Here is a 21,531-nt window from a genome sequence, read left to right on the forward strand (position 1 = left end):
CTGAAGAGACAATTTGCATATTTCCCAGAGGAGCATTGCGGCTTTAAGTCTCCTTATCTCGACATGCTTAACATGTCACTCTCCGCAAGGAGAAACGATACTTCTTGGATCCCAGTCAGACGCCTCTCACTCAGCCAAACCAGATCTCCACTTTGCACTGACGTGGGGCAGTACCCCGAAACACAGTGTCTGCAAATTGAGATTCTGGTTTGGCTTTTATCCTAAGTCATGTGACAAGGCTCGTTAAAGGGTCGACATTGACTGTTGTAAGATTGCTCTTACTGAGTGTATTGGGGGACACTTGCTTAGCACGGGATTCAAGCACACGGGCACGGTTTTTCACACAAAACAGTCCACATGGTTTATTATGGCACCATAAACCACAGAAATATGAACAATAAGCAAACAGTCTTTGCATCAATCTTCACATTATCAGTATATGGCTTTGAAAAAGCAGTCACTAATCATGCTGAACCTCTGTGTCCAGTTATCGTGGGTGACCGCACTCCATACAGTTGATTAGTGTCCATGGAGCACAACAGGCACCAACATATGACATTACAGTTGCAGCAACTAAACACGCTGGTCCTCTCCTGACCAGTGGCCGTGGGTTACCACACAGTTTATAAAACAACACAAGCACCAGCAGTCTATGGTACCTTACGGGAGCTCCTGCTCCACCTGCTGACTCCTTGTCAATCCTCTGGGAAAGCTGCCTCACGGGAATCACCAACTTGCCTGTGCGGCATATCTTAGTCACTCCAGACCCACCGAAGGACGGTAGCTTCCCCAACAGTTCCACTGTGCGCTTTTCAGCTGGTCCTACTCCCAGGACCTCCCAACACACAAGCGTGTGGCCTGTCAAGGTGCTATTCAGGACTCCGTCCAACACCCCAGGCATGTGACCTGTCCGGGTGCTATTCAGGACGGTAGTCCAACACCCCCGGCCACCAGGTCTGAAGCCCCACCATGTGCTCTTCAGGAAGCCTCCTCCCAGGTCTTCCAACACAGGCTTCAAACAGGACATGTGACCCACACCCTGGTCACATTATATATCCTTAACCACTCCCCTGGGTGGGAGTGTGGGTGTGTGGCTAGTTTGTCCCACCCATCTCACATAACTAGCCCTGCCAACCTCCCATGATTATTATACAACACAAAATACTTGTGGGACTATAGGTCCCAGAACATCACATCACTTCAGGCTGGCAGCGCAGAGTCTCCTCCTCTGCGATACACATATCGGCCATTCACCACAATGCCGGACTTTGTCATATAATCACATCCATGCATGCAACTGCCATGCACTCTCACAGCCTCAATACGCCTCCGTGCGTATACTGGGGAGACCATGCAGCGCCCCCTACCTGTTACAGGGGTCACTGCATCACACTGTATGATTACTACTTCCAATAGGTAGCACTAGAGTTCTAGTACTCTTCCTCTCTGAAGAGACAATTTGCATATTTCCCAGGGGAGCATTGCGGCTTTAAGTCTCCTCATCTCGACATGTTTAACATGTCACTCTCCGCAAGGAGAAACGATACTTCTTGGTTTCCATGGATAAAACATTTACCCAGTGAAGGCTGTGTGTTCACAACAAAATAACGGAAATGGGTCCGTTTTTTATCTGAGTCACAGATCAAAATTACCCAAACAAGTCTGGTTCCATGAGAATAATAAGCAGCACATGGATGCCATCAGTGTGCAATCCATATACTGTCCCTGATTAATATTCCAAAATATGAGAAAAAAATAGTTATTTTTTCTTGAAAATCACTGATGAAATCCAAAAGATAACAACTGACACACAAACACGGATCCAAAACACTGGTGAAACTCGGACTGATTTTGGTGTACATGAAGAATCATGAACATCTTTTTCTAATATGTGACTGAAGAGATAATCCTTGAACGGCTTATGCACGAATAATTCATCGAAACTGTATTCTCTCTAAAGGCCACAAGAGGTCTCTAATACATTGTGAATCTCCTACCTGTGGTCGCTGAGATACATTTAAAAAAAAAAGTTAAAAGAATCAATATGTTTCAGAATTCCAGAGGCTTGAGGTTACCAAGGGTATAAAGTTTCAGGCCGTGTCTCGCTTACTGTATGAAATAGTTTGTTATTTTTTACATTTTTTAATCATTATTTACCATTTTTATTATTTCCTATTTTTTAAAACTGTGGGTAAGCTGGCAACAGAGCAACTTACTGACTTAACCCCTTTCCATCAAAAACAATTTCTGTTTTTGCTTATTTTAAAAAGCTGTCATTTTTATTTTTATGTCAATAGAGCCATAAGAGGGCTTGTTTTCTTGTGGGATGGGTTAAAGTTTAACAACATTCACTTTACCATGGAATGTACTGAAAAACGAAGAAAAAAAATTCCAAGCAGACTAGTTTAAAAAATTCAGAATTTATAAAACAAATAATTAGGATGTGTCACTTTTTTAAATTATTTTTTTCTTATAGTACATATGATTTTTTTTGCGGTAAGTGACCAAAAAAACAGCAATTCTGGTATTTAGATTTTTTTTCTTTTCAGTGTTTATATTTTTACAGCTCCTTACTTTATTTTTTTTTATTTTCAGAATACAAAAAGCAAGTATTGTAAAGTGATATATTTTTTAACTACCGTATATATACATATGTTTTACCATTGTGTATTGGTACTAAGACTTCAGTGCTACTATGAATCTGAGTTTCTTGGTACACCTTGAACTTCTCTGCTGGCTGTGGTCTCCTGGACGTCTCCCGTCTTCCTGCGGTGTCCAGTAGCCCAGCTGCCTGTCCGTTGTCTCCTGGATGTCTCATGTCTGATTGCAGTTTTCAGCATCCCGGCTGCCTGTCCGTGGTCTCTTGCAAGTCTCATGTCTGTCTGTGGTTTACAGCATACCAGCTCTCTGTCCGCGGTCTTCTGGATGACTCCTGCCTGTGGTTTCCAGCATCCCAGGCCTGTTTGCGGTCTTCTGGACGTCTCCTGCTTGTCTACAGTTTCCAGCATGACTGCTAACTGTATGCAGTCTCCTGGACCTCTCCTGCCTGCGGTTTCCAGAATCCCAGCTGCTTGCCTGCTGTTTCCTGGACGTCTTCTGCCTGTGGTTTCCAACATCCCAGTTGCTTGTTCTTGGTAACCTCACCCGTTTGTTGTACCGACGCCCATGGCCAATGTGCCCACCTGGACCTCGAGCTTGGAGGATCCCCCTCACCTGGTGAGCATAACTTGAGACATGGTTTAGACTTTCTGCATGTCTCCCCATGCTTCTCGCCCTTTTGGAGATGAAGATAATCAGCTCTGATTTGACGGATGAAGGCAGCAGCAAAATGAGGGTCATTAAGTATTTTAAATATACATTAGAAATATATAGTCACATATAATCACAGGTGTGAACAGTTACTTTAATGTTCTTCTAAAAAGCCAAGTCATAAACTGCCATGGTAACCCATCAGCACCCCACAATGTAATAATCAGAGCATGCTGCATTTCTAAAACATCATTTGGTTTGCATGTTGTTTGTTTTATATTTCAATTGTCAAGTTTTCAGAATAAGCTCATGTGTTTTAATGAGGATCAACACCATTTCTAGCAATTGTATGAATTCTATCCTGCATTTTTCACCAGTTTTCTTCCCCTCTGCTGATGTAGTTGCTGGAAATTAGCTGCTATGATGTCTCCTATACACAATACATAGGAAAATTGAAAAAGGAATTACTATTACGGTACTCTCTATGTAAAACACAGACAGAAGCAGCAGCTGGAGTACTGTAAAGCACATTACTGAGTTGTGTGGCTGTGAATCCAGCAGGAGAAGCTTCAGTGCAGTCTTTTTTTTACTTCCTGTGTCTTAGTATGCTCCTCCCATCTCCTCCCCTTTCCATATGCAGTACCTCAGTAGGCAGCTGTAACCTGCTCAGTGAGTCAGCAGTTCATCTTGTCTTAAGAAAGTCAGATTTGAACTGTTTTTCTATGTGACTAATAAGTGTTGAAGGCAAGGGAAGAAGAAAAACTGGCTAATACCTGGAGAAGCAAACATATTTTGCTTATAAAATATATTACAATTTATTTAGATTTTTGTTTGCACTGTTTTTATGTACTATTTTTATTTTTATTTATGCAAAATTTGTTGTAAGAACAGTGACCGTATACTGTATGAGTACAATATGGATACAAAAATGCAGAAAGAAAACTTAGACTAAGGCTGGAGTCACACTAGCGAATTTTACGGACGTAAGAGCGCAGAAAATACGTCCGTAAAACTCGCCAAACAAACGGCACAATTATTCTCTATGCCCCTGCTCCTATCTGCCGTATTTTACTGATCCGTATTATACGGCTTTCTACGGCCGTAGAAAATCGCAGCATGCTGCATTTGTCACCGTATTGCGCAAAAAAACGCCAATGAAAGTCTACTGAAGCCCCAAAAATACGGATTACACACGGACCAGCAGTGTGACTTGCGAGAAATACGCAGCGGTGTTAGAGAGAAAAGCCGGCAATTCAGTGCGGTGTACAGTAAAATCACACTGACAGCTTACATTAGACTAGGTAGAATAAATGTGTACACATAGAATAGGTATATATATATATATGTCAGTAGACACATATATGTATATATATTATTACTTCATACAGCGCTAGATAGCTTTAAAGCCGGTAATTCGATTACCGGCTTTTGCTATCTCCTTCCTAAACCCGACATGATATGAGACATGGTTTACATACAGTAAACCATCTCATATTCCCATTTTTTTTTTGCATATTCCACACTACTAATGTTAGTAGTGTGTATATGCAAAATTTGGCCATTCTAGCTATTAAATTAAAGGGTTAAATGGCGGAAAAAATTGGCGTGGGCTCCCGCGCAATTTTCTACGCCAGAGTAGTAAAGCCAGTGACTGAGGGCAGATATTAATAGCCTGGAGAGGGTCCATGGTTATTGCCCCCCCCCCCGGCTAAAAACACCTGCCCCCAGCCACCCCAGAAAAGGCACATCTGGAAGATGCGCCTATTCTGGCACTTGGCCACTCTCTTCCCATTCCCGTGTAGCGGTGGGATATGGGGTAATGAAGGGTTAATGCCACCTTGCTATTGTAAGGTGACATTAAGCCAAATTAATAATGGAGAGGCGTCAATTATGACACCTATCCATTATTAATCCAATACTAGTAAAGGGTTAAAAAAAACACAAACACATTATTAAAAATTATTTTAATGAAATAAAACAAAGGTTGTTGTAATAATTTATTCTACGCTCAATCCTTCTGAAGACCCTCGCTCTGTAACAAAGTAAAAATAATAAACCAACAATATACATACCTTCCGAAGATCTGTAAGGTCCCACGATGTAAATCCATCTGAAGGGGTTAAAATATTTTGCAGCAAGGAGCTCTGCTAATGCAGCGCGGCTCCTTGCTGCAAAACCCCAGAGAATGAAGGTAAAGTAGGTCAATGACCTATATTTACCTTCATTTGCGGTGAGGCGCCCTCTGCTGGTTGTTCCTAGATCGTGGGAACTTTCCTAGAAAGCTCCCAGGCTCGAGTTCATATGAGGACAACCAGCAGAGGGCTGTTGTGAATTCTGTGGCAGAGCTCCCTCCTGTGATCACAAGTGGTACTTCGGCTGATTCTCTCTGTGAGCTTCTGTTGGTGGAGGGAAGTGGTACTGCGGCTTCTGAGTTTCCTCCCTCAGGTGATCTGGTGAGGTCGTTAGGTGCTTCTCTACTTAACTCCACCTAATGCTTTGATCCTGGCTTCCTGTCAATGTTCCAGTGTTGGACTTGCTTTTCCCTGGATCATTCCTGTGGCCTGCTGCTCTGCATAGCTAAGTTCTTCTTTGCTATTTGTTTGCTATTTTTTCTGTCCAGCTTGTCTAATTTGTTGCTGGAAGCTCTGGGACGCAAAGGGTGTACCTCCGTGCCGTTAGTTCGGTACGGAGGGTCTTTTTGCCCCCTTTGCGTGGTTTTCTTTAGGGTTTTGTGTAGACCGTAAAGTTATCTTTTCTATCCTCGCTCTGTTAAGAAAGTCGGGCCTCACTTTGCTGAATCTATTTCATCTCTACATTTGTCTTTTCATCTTAACTCACAGTCATTATATGTGGGGGGCTGCCTTTTCCTTTGGGGTATTTCTCTGAGGCAAGGTAGGCTTATTTTCTATCTTCAGGCTAGTTAGTTTCTCAGGCTGTGCCGAGTTGCATAGGCAGAGTTAGGCGCAATCCACGGCTGCCTCTAGTGTTGTTTGGAGAGGATTAGGGATTGCGGTCTGCAGAGTTCCCACGTCTCAGACCTCGTTCTATGATTTTGGGTTATTGTCAGATCACTGTATGTGCTCTGACCGCTATGTCCATTGTGGTACTGAATTGCCTTTCATAACAGAGGGCGCCTCTTATGAACTCGAGCCTGGGAGCTTTCTAGGAAAGTTCCCACGATCTAGGAACAACCAGCAGAGGGCGCCTCACTGCAAATGAAGGTAAATATAGGTCATTGACCTACTTTACCTTCATTCCCTGGGGTTTTGCAGCCACGAACAACGTTGCATTAGCAGAGCTCGTGGCTGCAAAATATTTTAACCCCTTCAGATGGATTTACATCGTTGGACGTTACAGATCTTCGGAAGGTATGTATATTGTTGGGTTTTTTTTTGTTTTTTTTGTTACAGATCGAGGGTCTTCAGTGAGTGGATTGAGCGTAGAATAAAATATTACAACAACCTTTGTGATTTTTTCATTAAAATACTTTTTAATAATGTGTTTGTGTATTTTTTAACCCTTTACTACTATTGGATTAATAATGGATAGGTGTCATAATTGACGCCTCTCCATTATTAATTTGGCTTAATGTCACCTTACAATAGCAAGGTGGCATTAACCCTTCATTACCCCATATCCCACCGCTACACGGGAATGGGAAGAGAGTGGCCAAGTGCCAGAATAGGCGCATCTTCCAGATGTGCCTTTTCTGGGGTGGCTGGGGGCAGGTGTTTTTAGCCAGGGGGGGGGCCAATAACCATGGACCCTCTCCAGGCTATTAATATCTGCCCTCAGTCACTGGCTTTACTACTCTGGCGGAGAAAATTGCACGGGAGCCCACGCCAATTTTTTCCGCCATTTAACCCTTTAATTTAATAGCTAGAACGGCCAAATTTTGCATATACACACTACTAACATTAGTAGTGTGTAATATGCAAAAAAAAAGGTGATATGAGATGGTTTACTGTATGTAAACCATGTCTCATATCATGTCGGGTTTTAGGAAGGAGATAGCAAAAGCCGGTAATTGAATTACCGGCTTTAAAGCTATCTAGCGCTGTATGAAGTAATAATATATATACATATATGTGTCTACTGACATATATATATATATATATATATATATATATATATATATATATATATATATATATATATATATAGACAGTATATATGTTTTGTTTTGTTTTTTTACACATGGATCCCTTATATAGCCGTATGTTGGTTTTGCAAGCCTGCGAGAAAACCACGCAGTACGGATGCCATACGGATTACATACGGAGGATGCAATGCGCAAAAAACGCTGAAACACCCTGCCTACGGAGGAGCTACAGACCACTATTTTGGGGACTTTTCAGCGTATTACGGCCGTAATATACGGACCGTATTGTCTTACGCTGAGTGTGACTCCAGCCTAATACTTCAAAACACTGTCTGAATAAAGTATTAGAGAAAAATCACACATTGTTGTCATATAGTTGGTAGAATTTTTATGAAACTGCTACAAAACAATGGTTAGTTTATAATTGTATCAGAACTGCATACAGCATTTTACACTGCACACTATTAAAGGGGCTATCTTGTAGACAACCTCTTTTAAAATGAGTACCCTGGGGTGATTAGTGAACAAAAAATTCACATTTTGGGTCCTTGGCCAGGAAACTCTGCAGATCTCAATCTAAGGCTGGAGTCACACACAACGTATAAAAAAAATGGTCCGTTTTACACGGATGAGAATCGCAGAAATGTTCCCTGAACAGTGATCCGTATGTCATCCGTGTGCAGTGCGAGGATGCGATTTTCTCGCATGTAAGCATCCATGTGACATCCGTATGGCATCCCCATGGTGAGATTTTCTCGCCGGCTTGCAAAATGGACATATAATTGATCCATAGGCTCAAATATTCGTGAAAACATATATACAGTCTATATACTGTATATACTGTGGCATGGCGACTGAGCATGTGATTGATGGGCGGTATGTATGGCAGAGATGGATGACCCTGTGATGGAAATAATTAAACACACAGGTTTAACATCTTTATCGCACTCTCAATCCAAGCGAAGCCATCATTCTTCTGTAAAAAAAAATCCAAAATAAAAAATCAGCAATATCCCATACCTGTCCGCCGTACAGTCAAGTCCCATGCTGCAATCCATCTGAAGGGGTTGATTAGTTGACAACCCGGGGCGGTGCTAATGCTACCGGCCAGGCTGTAAACCACAGAGGAATGAATGAAAAGCTGCCTGCGCAGCCTCTCTGTCTGACCAGACATGAACTCATTAGCATGTGAAAGTTTCTGAACATTTTCCCTCGCTGTCAGTTCACCGTGGGTCAGGCAAAGAGTCTGCGTATGCTCAGTGACGTCAGCGGTAGTCGACTCTGCGATTTTTACGAGTACATTACAATTCTGTAGCATACAAAACTGTAAATGATCCTGTAAAAGATAAACAGCTGCCACTGTAAAAAAAAAAAAAAAACGGATGAAAATAGGACCGATTTTTTTATATGGTAGTGTGACCGCAGCCTGCCAGAGAATCTGTGGTCAATCTTCAAAATGCTGGTGGGTCAAGAAAAACAATTGTGATCAGTCAAGATTTGGCCCAGAAGCTGATATCCAGCTGTCAGGGCTAATTGCAGAAGTCTTAAAAAATAAGAGTCAACACAGGAAATATTGAGTCTTTACATAATCTTGATGTATTTATCAATAAAAGTAAAACTTATTAAATGCTTTCAAGGCTACATTGCGTTTTTGCTGCGTTTTTTTCTACAGGCAATACATGTAGAAAAGAAATTGCATACAAAATGCAGGTTTTGCTGCGTTTTTTTGCTGCTTTTTTCAGGATCCTAAAGTTCAACTTTGCTTCCACCGCGGAAACATGAACAATGCAAGGTGTAGGTCACCAATGCAAGACAGGTGTGAAAACAAAAAAAAAACATTTTGGAAAAAAGGGTAATTTGATCTAATTATTTAGTGGAAAAAAACTTTTATGTCTGAAAAAATTGTGACTATTCTGAACAAAAAAGTTCATGAAAAAATACACATTTACAAATGTAACAGCAGGGTAGATGAATTGGTCAGGAATAGTTTACCTAAGGGTACCGTCACACTATACCATTTCGATCGCTACGACGGTACGATTCGTGACGTTCCAGCGATATCGTTACGATATCGCTGTGTCTGACACGCAGCAGCGATCAGGGATCCTGCTGAGAATCGTACGTCGTAGCAGATCGTTTAGAACTTTCTTTCATCGCTGGATCTCCCGCTGTCATCGCTAGATCGGTGTGTGTGACACCGATCTAGCGATCTAGCGATGCGATCCAGCGATGCGTTCGCTTGTAACCAGGGTAAACATCGGGTAACTAAGCGCAGGACCGCGCTTAGTAACCCGATGTTTACCCTGGTTACAAGCGTAAAACTAAAAAAAAACAAACAGCACATACTTACATTCTGGTGTCCGTCAGGTCCCTTGCCGTCTGCTTCCCGCACTCAGTGACTGCCGGCCGTAAAGTGAAAGCAGAGCACAGCGGCTGTGCTTTCACTTTCACTTTACGGCCGGCAGTCAGTGAGTGCGGGAAGCAGACGGCAAGGGACCTGACGGACACCAGAATGTAAGTATGTGCTGTTTGTTTTTTTTTAGTTTTACGCTTGTAACCAGGGTAAACATCGGGTTACTAAGCGCGGTCCTGCGCTTAGTTACCCGATGTTTACCCTGGTTACCCGGGGACCTCGGCTTCGTTGGTCGCTGGAGAGCTGTCTGTGTGACAGCTCCCCAGCGACCACACTACGATTTACCTACGATCACGGCCAGGTCATATCGCTGGTCGTGATCGTAGGTAAATCGTATAGTGTGACGGTACCCTAAGACATTGGCAGAGCATTGAGTTTGTAGGAGACTGTTTACTTTCCCACTTCGGTTGGCCCTTGAGTTAATCAGGCATTGTTCAATTTCACACCTTGGTCAGCCTATGTTTACTTTACACATATCACTAATTTAATTAAACTGTACTGATTCTAATTGCCATATTCTCAGGTGATGACACCCATTTTCTTTATCCTTGATGCGCATTCAGTATGGGGTATGGCGTGGTAACAAGCCCTTCATGTACAGCCTATTCTGTTTACTATTAACTACTTAATGGCAGCTATGTGGATTAACAGCACTAAGTACTTTACTTATTGCCTATTTCTTGGCATTGGTCCATGTATATTATAACACTGGTTATGGTGACCCTTATAAGAGATAAATACTAAAGATTTTTTGCTTGCTCTTGAATGACAATATGTATTGCTTTGCCTATTAATTTACTATGTAACAGTTAGCCAACCCATGTGCATTTTGACTTTATAACATAGGTAATGGTTGTTGTGCGTGGCCTTGTGCCTGCAGTTGTAATTTGCATGTGTATTCCCCAGAGGACGGTATAAAATAATTGTTTTAGAAAAAAAGTTGTTTTAATCAGGATTTAACCCCTTTCTGACATGGGACGTACTATCCCGTCGAGGTGGGGTGGGCCCCTATGACAATGGACGGGATAGTACGTCCAGCGCGATCGGCGGCGCTCACGGGGGGAGCGCCGCCGATCGCGGCCGGGTGTCAGCTGTTTATCGCAGCTGACATCCGGCACTATGTGCCCGGAGCGGTCACGGACCGCCCCCGGCACATTAACCCCTGGCACACCGCGATCAAAGATGATCGCGATGTGCCGGCGGTGCAGGGAAGCATCCCTGAGCCCCCCGCAGCAACGCGATGTGATCGCGTTGCTGCGAGAGTCTCCTCACCTCCCTCCCTGCTCGAGCCCCGGATCCAAGATGGCCGCGGATCAGGGTCCTGCAGGGAGGGAGGTGGCTTCACAGAGCCTGCTCAGAGCAGGCACTGTGAAGCAGCCTGCACTGCTATCAGATTGGTGATCTGACAGAGTGCTGTGCACACTGTCAGATCACCGATCTGTGATGTCCCCCCCTGGGACAAAGTAAAAAAGTTTAAAAAAAAAATTTTCAAATGTGTAAAAAAAATTAAAAAAAATATTCCAAAATAATGAAAAAAAAAAAAATATTATTCCCATAAATACATTTCTTTATCTAAATAAAAAAAAAACAATAAAAGTAGACATATTTAGTATCGCCGCGTCCGTAACGGCCCGACCTATAAAACTGGCCCACTAGTTAACCCCTTCAGTAAACACCGTAAGAAAAAAAAAAAAAAACGAGGCAAAAAACAACGCTTTATTATCATACTGCCGAACAAAAAGTGGAATAACACGCGATCAAAAAGACAGATATAAATATCCATGGTACCGCTAAAAGTGTCATCTTGTCCCGCAAAAAACGAGCCGCCATACAGCATCATCAGCAAAAAAATAAAAAAGTTATAGTCCTGAGAATAAAGCGATGCAAAAATAATTATTTTTTCTATAAAATAGTTTTTATCGTATAAAAGCGCCAAAACATAAAAAAATGATATAAATGAGGTGTCGCTGTAATCGTACTGACCCGAAGAATAAAACTGCTTTATCAATTTTACCAAACGCGGAACGGTATAAACGCCTCCCCCAAAAGAAATTCATGAATAGCTGGTTTTTGGTCATTCTGCCTCACAAAAATCGGAATAAAAAGCGATCAAAAAATGTCACGTGCCCGAAAATGTTACCAATAAAAACGTCAACTCGTCCCGCAAAAAACAAGACCTCACATGACTCTGTGGACCAAAATATGGAAAAATTATAGCTCTCAAAATGTGGTAACGCAAAAAATATTTTTTGCAATAAAAAGCGTCTTTCAGTGTGTGACGGCTGCCAATCATAAAAATCCGCTAAAAAACCCGCTATAAAAGTAAATCAAACCCCCCTTCATCACCCCCTTAGTTAGGGAAAAATAAAAAAATGTATTTATTTCCATTTTCCCATTAGGGTTAGGGTTAGGGCTAGGGTTAGGGCTAGGGTTAGGGCTAGGGCTAGGGTTAGGGCTAGGGTTAGGGCTAGGGTTAGGGTTAGGGTTAGGGTTAGGGCTAGGGTTAGGGCTAGGGCTAGGGTTAGGGTTAGGGCTAGGGTTAGGGTTAGGGCTAGGGTTAGGGCTAGGGTTGGGGCTAGGGTTAGGGCTAGGGCTAGGGTTAGGGCTAGGGTTAGGGTTAGGGTTAGGGCTAGGGTTAGGGCTACAGTTTGGGTTGGGGCTAAAGTTAGGGTTCGGGTTGGGGCTAAAGTTACAGTTAGGGTTTAGATTACATTTACAGTTGGGAATAGGGTTGGGATTAGGGTTAGGGGTGTGTCAGGGTTAGAGGTGTGGTTAGGGTTACTGTTGGGATTAAGGTTAGGGGTGTGTTTGGATTAGGGTTTCAGTTATAATTGTGGGGTTTCCACAGTTTAGGCACATCAGGGGCTCTCCAAACGCGACATGGCGTCTGATCTCAATTCCAGCCAATTCTGCGTTGAAAAAGTAAAACAGTGCTTCTTCCCTTCCGAGCTCTCCCGTGTGCCCAAACAGGGGTTTACCCCAACATATGGGGTATCAGCGTACTCAGGACAAATAGGACAACAACTTTTGGGGTCCAATTTCTCCTGTTACCCTTGGGAAAATACAAACCTGGGGGCTAAAAAATAATTTTTGTGGGAAAAAAAAAGATTTTTTTATTTTCACGGCTCTGCGTTATAAACTGTAGTGAAACACTTGGGGGTTCAAAGTTCTCACAACACATCTAGATTAGTTCCCTGGGGGGTCTAGTTTCCAATATGGGGTCACTTGTGGGGGGTTTCTACTATTTAGGTACATTAGGGGTTCTGCAAACGCAATGTGACGCCTGCAGACCATTCCATCTAAGTCTGCATTCCAAATGGCGCTCCTTCCCTTCCGAGCTCTGCCATGCGCTCAAACGGTGGTTTCCCCCAACATACGGGGTATCAGCGTACTCAGGACAAATTGGACAACAACTTTTGGGGTCGAATTTCTCCTCTTACCCACGGGAAAATACAAAACTGGGGGCTAAAAAATAATTTTGGGGGGAAAGATTTTTTGTTTTAATTTTCACGGCTCTGCGTTACGAACTGTAGTGAAACACTTGGGGGTTCAAAGCTATCACAACACATCTAGATGAGTTCCTTAGGGTGTCTAGTTTCCAAAATGGTGTCACTTGTGGGAGGTTTCTACTGTTTAGGTACATTAGGGGCTCTGCAAATGCAATGTGACACCTGCAGACCATTCAATCTAAGTCCTCATTCCAAATGGAGCTCCTTCCCTTCCGAGCCCTCCCATGCGCCCAAACAGTGGTTCCCCCCCACATATGGGGTATCAGCGCACTCAGGACAAATTGGACAACAAATTGTGGGGTCCAATTTCTCCTGTTACCCTCGGGAAAATACAAAACTGGGGGCTAAAAAATAATTTTTGTGGGAAAAAATTTTTGTTTTATTTTTACGGCTCTCCATTATAAACTTCTGTGAAGCCCTTGGTGGGTCAAAGCACTCAGCACACATCTAGATAAGTTCCTAAGGGGGTCTACTTTCCAAAATGGTCACTTGTGGGGGTTTCTACTGTTTAGGTACATTAGGGGCTCTGCAAACGCAATGTGACACCTGCAGACCATTCCATCTAAGTCTGCATTCAAATGGCACTCCTTCCCTTCCGAGCCCTCCCATGTGCCCAAACAGTGGTTTACCCGCACATATGGGGTATTAGCGTACTCAGGACAAATTGTACAAAAACTTTTGGGGTCCAATTCTCTTACCCTTGGGAAAATAAAAAATTGGTGGCAAAAAGATAATTTTTGTGAAAAAATATGATTTTTTATTTTTACAGTTCTACATTATAAACTTCTGTGAAGCACTTGGTGGGTCAAAGTGCTCACCACACCTCTAGATAAGTTCCTTAGGGGGTCTACTTTCCAAAATGGTGTCACTTGTGGGGGGTTTCAATGTTTAGGCACATCAGTGGCTCTTCAAACGCAACATGGCGTCCCATCTCAATTCCTGTCAATTTTGCATTGAAAAGTCAATCGGCGCTCCTTCCCTTCCGAACTCTCCCATCCGCCCAAACAGTGGTTTACCCCCACATATGGGCTATCAGTGTACTCAGGACAAATTGTACAACAACTTTTGGGGTCCAATTTCTTCTCTTACCCTTGGGAAAATAAAAAATTGGTGGCGAAATGATAATTTTTGTGAAAAAATATGATTTTTTATTTTTACGGTTCTACATTATAAACTTCTGTGAAGCACTTGGTGGGTCAAAGTGCTCACCACACCTCTAGATAAGTTCCTTAGGGGGTCTAATTTCCAAAATGGTGTCACTTGTGGGGGGTTTCAATGTTTAGGCACATCAGTGGCTCTTCAAACGCAACATGGCATCCCATCTCAATTCCTGTCAATTTTGCATTGAAAAGTCAAACGGCGCTCCTTCCCTTCCGAGCTCTCCCATCCGCCCAAACAGTGGTTTACCCCCACATATGGGCTATCAGCGTACTCAGGACAAATTGTACAACAACTTTTGGCGTCCAATTTCTTCTCTTACCCTTGGGAAAATAAAAAATTGGTGGCGAAAAGATAATTTTTGTGAAAAAATATGATTTTTTATTTTTACGGTTCTACATTATAAACTTCTGTGAAGCACTTGGTGGGTCAAAGTGCTCACCACACCTCTAGATAAGTTCCTTAGGGGGTCTACTTTCCAAAATGGTGTCACTTGTGGGGGGTTTCAATGTTTAGGCACATCAGGGGCTCTCCAAACGAAACATGGCGTCCCATCTCAATTCCAGTCAATTTTGCATTGAAAAGTCAAATGGCGCTCCTTCGCTTCCGAGCTCTGCCATGCGCCCAAACAGTGGTTTACCCCCACATGTGGGGTATTGGCGTACTCAGGACAAATTGTACAACAATGTTTGGGGTCCATTTTCTCCTGTTACCCTTGGTAAAATAAAACAAATTGGAGCTGAATTAAATTTTTTGTGAAAAAAAGTTAAATGTTCATTTTTATTTAAACATTCAAAAAATTCCTGTGAAGCACCAGAAGGGTTAATAAACTTCTTAAATATGGTTTTGAGCACCTTGAGGGGTGTAGTTTTTAGAATGGTGTCACACTTGGGTATTTTCTATCATATAGACCCCTCAAAATGACTTCAAATGAGATGTGGTCCCTAAAAAAAAATGGTGTTGTAGAAATGAGAAATTGCTGGTCAACTTTTAACCCTTATAACTCCCTAACAAAAAAAAAATTTGGTTCCAAAATTGTGCTGATGTAAAGTAGACATGTGGTAAATGTTACTTATTAAGTATTTTGTGTGACATATCTCTGTGATTTAATTGCATAAAAATTCAAAGTTGGAAAATTGCGAAATTTTCATAATTTTCGCCAAATTTCCGTTTTTTTTCACAAATAAACGCAGGTACTATCAAAGAATTTTTACCATTGTCATGAAGTACAATATGTCACGAGAAAACAATGTCAGAATCACTGGGATCCGTTGAAGCGTTCCAGAGTTATAACCTCATAAAGGGACAGTGGTCAGAATTGTAAAAATTGGCCCGGTCATTAACGTGCAAACCACCCTTGGGGGTAAAGGGGTTAATAAAGCTTTTTTATGTGTATACCTATGACATTTGCTTCAGTACTCTTTTGGGTTTTTTCATGATTTTTTGGAAGAGTTATTTAAATAGGCCAGGTCTAAACTATATGTTTTTATGGTTTAAAATTGAGAAAATCACAAAAATAAATGGGTTTCACCTAATGATGTATCAGCTTTTTTTTCACCAAAAATGCAGAAAACCTGATACCTGCATTTTTTGCTGCATTTTTGCACTTGTTTTCTATGGGTGGAAAAATGCTGAAAGAAGTGACATGCTGCAGTTTTAAAAAACATGTCAGTTTTCCAATTCCGTCAGGGAGAAAAAAAAACAATGTGTGAGCATGAGATTTCTGATATTACATAGCTTTAGCTCGTATTGTAAAACACAGCTTAAAATTTGCATTAAAAAAACGCAGCAAAAATGCAACGTGTGGACATAGCCTTATTGTACTTCAGTAACTATAGAAATATCCAACAAAGATTTAAAACCAAAGAAGCAGCAAAATGTGCGAAAAACAAAATTTGTGTTGGGCACAAAACTTATATTCACAACTATGTAGCCTCCTAGTAGTCAGGTATTCAATAACCCTTCTATATCATCATCATCATGTTCATTATAAAACATCTGCTCCATTATTGTAATAGGTACACCATGTAGCCGTAGTCTCTTTACATTATATAACACTATGCCGAGGGTACAGAAATTACTTATTTTGTTACCTGATGTCGGAGAGATCACATTTATTTCCAGCAATGGCCATGACAATATTTTCGGGGCCATGTTCTTTCAGTTCTTTCACCCATTTCTTCAGTGTATGGAATGAGTCCTGTACACATCAGATCACAATTAAGACACACAGAATTAAGCCAAGATACAAATCCTTATATTTCCAGTTTGACTGCATTCTATTAATAATAATAATAATAATATAACATTTCATACTTGTGTTGAAAACTCAACATTATAATGTGTACAGAGTGCATAGATGTATGGAAGTAATTACAATGTGTGCCCAATGTATGTAGACACCATTACACCATATATGTGTGCTTCGAGAACATTAGTGAGGTTGGTCGCTAATATTCAACATTGCGGTCCGCAGTCTGAATTTCAATTAAGATCCGTTTACATTGAATGATGTGCGGCACTAAACTAAACGACTAACAATTAGCTGATCAGCAGTTTTTTAATACTCTGTTTACACAGTCAGGCTATGTGCTGAATTTTTCTGAATATTTTCCCACGCTAAAGTTCATATGAGTTTATGCCACCAGGGGGGCGCAGCACCGTAAGTCAATGAAGCTGCATTCCATTTATTCCCCAGTTTTTACAGCCAGGGGCAGCTGCATTAGCAGGCTCCGGGTTGTAAAATTATTTAACCCCTTCAGATGGATTTACATTGTGGGACATAACTGTATGGCGGACAGGTATGGGATATTGTTGCTTTTTTATTTTCCTTTTTTTTTTTCAGAAGATGAGGGTCGTCAGTTGGATTGAGCGTACAATAAAAATAATAAAACCCCATATGTTTATTTATTTCATTAAAATACTTTATTCATATTTGAATATCTCTACTCATCTCTACCCCCTATTACAATCGCTTTACTCTTATCTTTAATCCTAGCTACTAAACTTTACTATATTCCTAAGGTACAGAAATGGTTATGACTTGCTCAAGTTAATAAGGCGCTCTTGTTGAAAGCCGGTTAAATTGAATGAACCATCTGCCTTGTTATAATAATTGAAGTATTATATTCTTTTTCTTTGAGCTACTAACTCTACTTGTTTGTTAAAATGCATTAAAATTCAATAAAAAAAACCATAAAAATACTTTATTTATAATGTGTGTGTGTGTATTTTTAACCCTTTATTACTATTGGATTAATAATGGATAGGTGTCTTATTGACATCTCTCCATTTTTAACCTGGCTTAATGTCACCTTACATTAGCAAGGTGACATTAACCCCTTATTACCCCATATCCCACCGCTACTCAGGAGTGGGAAGAGAGTGGCCAAGTGCCAGAATAGGCGCATCTTACAGATGTGCCTTTTCTGGGGTGGCTGGGGGCAGATGTTTTTAGCCGGGGGGCAATAACCATGGTCCCTCTCTAGGCTATTAATATCTGCCCTCAGTCACTGGCTTTCCCACTCTGGCAGAGAAAATTGCGCAGAAGCCCACACCAGTTTTTTCCGTGATTTAACCCTTTATTTTAATACCTAGAGCTCTCAAATTTTGCAAACACACTAATAACATTATTAGGGAGGGATATGTAAAAATATAATGGATATGAAATGGTTTACTGTATGTAAACTATGTCTCATATCCTGTCGGGTTTGGTAAGGAGATAGCAAAAGCCGACAATTGAATTACCGGCTCTTCTGCTATCTAGCTCTGTATGAAATATAAATAAATATACAGTACAGACCAAAAGTTTGGACACACCTTCTCATTTAAAGATTTTTCTGTATTTTCATGACTATGAAAATTGTACATTCACACTGAAGGCATCAAAACTATGAATTAACACATGTGGAATTATATACTTACCAAAAAGGTGTGAAACAACTGAAAATATGTCTTATATTCTAGGTTCTTCAAAGTAGCCACCTTTTGTTTTGATGACTGCTTTGCACACTCTTGGCATTGTCTTGATGAGCTTCAAGAGGTAGTCACCGGGAATGGTCTTCCAACAATCTTGAAGGAGTTCCCAGAGATGCTTAGCACTTGTTGGCCCTTTTGCCTTCACTCTGCGGTTCAGCTCACCCCGAACCATCTCGATTGGGTTCAAGTCTGGTGACTGTTGAGGCCAGGTCATCTGGCGTAGCACCCCATCACTCTCCTTCTTGGTCAAATAGCCCTTACACAGCTGGGAGGTGTGTTTGGGGTCAATGTCCTGTTGAAAAATAAATGATGGTCCAACTAAACGCAAACCGGATGGAATAGCATGTCGCTGCAAGATGCTGTGGTAGCCATGCTGGTTCAGTATGTCTTCAATTTTGAATAAATCCCCAACAGGGTCACCAACAAAGCACCCCCACACCATCACACCTCCTCTTCCATGCTTCACGGTGGGAACCAGGCATGTAGAGTCCATCCGCTCACCTTTTCTGCATCGCACAAAGACACGGTGATTGGAACCAAAGATCTCAAATTTGGACTCATCAGACCAAAGCACAGATTTCCACTGGTCTAATGTCCATTCCTTGTGTTCTTTAGCCCAAACAAGTCTCTTCTGCTTGTTGCCTGTCCTTAGCAGTGGTTTCCTAACAGCTATTTTACCATGAAGGCCTGCAGCACAAAGTCTCCTCTTAACAGTTGTTGTAGAGATGTGTCTGCTGCCAGAACTCTGTGGGGCATTGACCTGTTCTCTAATCTGAGCTGCTGTTAACCTGCGATTTCTGAGGCTGGTGACTCGGATAAACCTATCCTCAGAAGCAGAGGTGACTCTTGGTCTTCCTTTCCTGGGGCGGTCCTCATGTGAGCCAGTTTCTTTGTAGCGCTTGATGGTTTTTGCCACTGCACTTGGGGACACTTTCAAAGTTTTCCCAATTTTTCGGACTGACTGACCTTCATTTCTTAAAGTAATGATGGCCACTCGTTTTTCTTTACTTAGCTGCTTTTTTCTTGCCATAATACAAATTCTAAGGCCGGCCTCACACTAGCGAGTTTTACGGATATAAGAGCGCAGAAACTACATCCGTAAAACTCGCATAAAATACGGCACAATTATTCTCTATGCCCCTGCTCCTATCTGCTGTATTTTACTGATCAGTATTATACGGCTTTCTACGGCCGTAGAAAATCGCAGCATGCTGCGTTTGTCACCGTATTGCGCAAATAAAACGTCAATGAAAGTCTATGGAAGCCCCAAAAACACGGATTACACACGGACCAGCAGTGTGACTTGCGAGGAATACGCAGCGGTGTTAGAGAGAAAAGCCGGTAATTCAGTGCGGTGTACAGTAAAATCACACTGACAGCTTACAGTAGAATAGGTAGAATAAATGTGTACACATAGAATAGGTATATATATATATATATATATATATATGTCATTGAGACACATATATGTATATATATTATTACTTCATCCAGCGCGATATAGCAGAAAGCCGGTAATTCAATTACCGGCTTTTGCTTTCTCCTTCCTAAACCCGACATGATATGAGACCTGGTTTACATACAGTAAACCATCTCATATCCCCATTTTTTTTGCATATTCCACACTACTAATGTCAGTAGTGTGTCTATGCAAAATTTGGCCGTTCTAGCTAGTACATTAAAGGGTTAAATGGCGGAAAAAATTGGCGTGGGCTCCCGCACAATTTTCTCCGCCAGAGTAGTAAAGCCAGTGACTGAGGGCAGATATTAATAGCCTGGAGAGGGTCCATGGTTATTGGCCCCCCCGTGGCTAAAAACATCTGCCCCCAGCCACCCCAGAAAAGGCACATCTGGAAGATGCGCCTATTCTGGCACTTGGCCACTCTCTTCCCATTCCCGTGTAGCGGTGGGATATGGGGTAATGAAGGGTTAATGTCACCTTGCTATTGTAAGGTGACATTAAGCCAAATTAATAATGGAGAGGCGTCAATTATGACACCTATCCATTATTAATCCAATACTAGTAAAGGGTTAAAAAAAACACACACACATTATTAAAAATTAATTTAATGAAAAAATCACAAAGGTTGTTGTATTAATTTATTCTACTCTCAATCCACTCACTGAAGACCCTCGATCTGTAAAAAAAAAAAAATAAATAAACCAACAATATACATACCTTCCGAGGATCTGTCACGTCCAACGATGTAAATCCATCTGAAGGGGTTAAAATATTTTGCAGCCACGAGCTTTGCTAATGCAACGTTGCTCATGTCTGCAAAACCCCGGAGAATGTAGGTAAAGTAGGTCATTGACCTATATTTACCTGCATTTGCGGTGAGGCGCCCTCTGCTGGCTGTTCCTAGATTGTGGGAACTTTCCTAGAAAGCTCCCAGGCTCGAGATCATAAGAGGGCGCCCTCTGCTGGTTGTCCTCATATGAACTCGAGCCAGGGAGCTTTCTAGGAAAGCTAGCTAGAACGGCCAAATTTTGCATAGACACACTACTGACATTAGTAGTGTGGAATATGCAAAAAAAATGGGGATATGAGATGGTTTACTGTATGTAAACCAGGTCTCATATCATGTCGGGTTTAGGAAGGAGAAAGCAAAAGCCGGTAATTGAATTACCGGCTTTCTGTGTTATAGCAGGATCCATTTTATACTGCTTGCCTCCATTTTGTGTAAGTGTTATTATAGGTCAGATAAACACGTTGTTATTCACTATTCTTCATTTTAGCTGTTATTGCAAATTGTAGCAGGGAATGTCCTTGGTAAAATAACGAATAATGTACTGTGTAAAAATATGTTTGCGTAACCATAGGGAGGCAAGGGAGTAATACACTCCGACGCTTAGCCCATATATGGAGGATCCGCCTCCGACACAAGAATGCATAAAAAGTGTGTGTAAGCTTATTAAAATTAGAGATATTTCAGATACAGCCCTGGTGCGTTGTGTCTTATCTCTCCGGTGCCGTGACGTCATCTCTACGGTGGACTCATCAGAGAGTAGGTCGAGACCTGCGACAACATCTGCTATATCGCGCTGGATGAAATATTAATACATATACATATATGTGTCTACTGACATATATATATATATATATAGACAGTATATATGTT

The 21,531-nt window shown here is 41.6% G+C and overlaps 1 protein-coding gene across 1 annotated transcript in view; it reads right to left on the reverse strand.

Moving 5' to 3' along the window:
* Positions 1-21,531, reverse strand: part of RAB31 (RAB31, member RAS oncogene family) — an 88,691-nt gene that overhangs the window by 18,242 nt on the left and 48,918 nt on the right. The window contains exon 5 of the mRNA XM_069731044.1: positions 16,525-16,631. Within this exon, the coding sequence (XP_069587145.1) occupies positions 16,525-16,631 (107 nt within the window). The remainder of the gene's footprint in view (positions 1-16,524; positions 16,632-21,531) is intronic.

The sequence above is a fragment of the Ranitomeya imitator genome, chromosome 6 (genome assembly GCF_032444005.1).
Source record: "Ranitomeya imitator isolate aRanImi1 chromosome 6, aRanImi1.pri, whole genome shotgun sequence".
Lineage (NCBI taxonomy): Eukaryota > Metazoa > Chordata > Amphibia > Anura > Dendrobatidae > Ranitomeya > Ranitomeya imitator.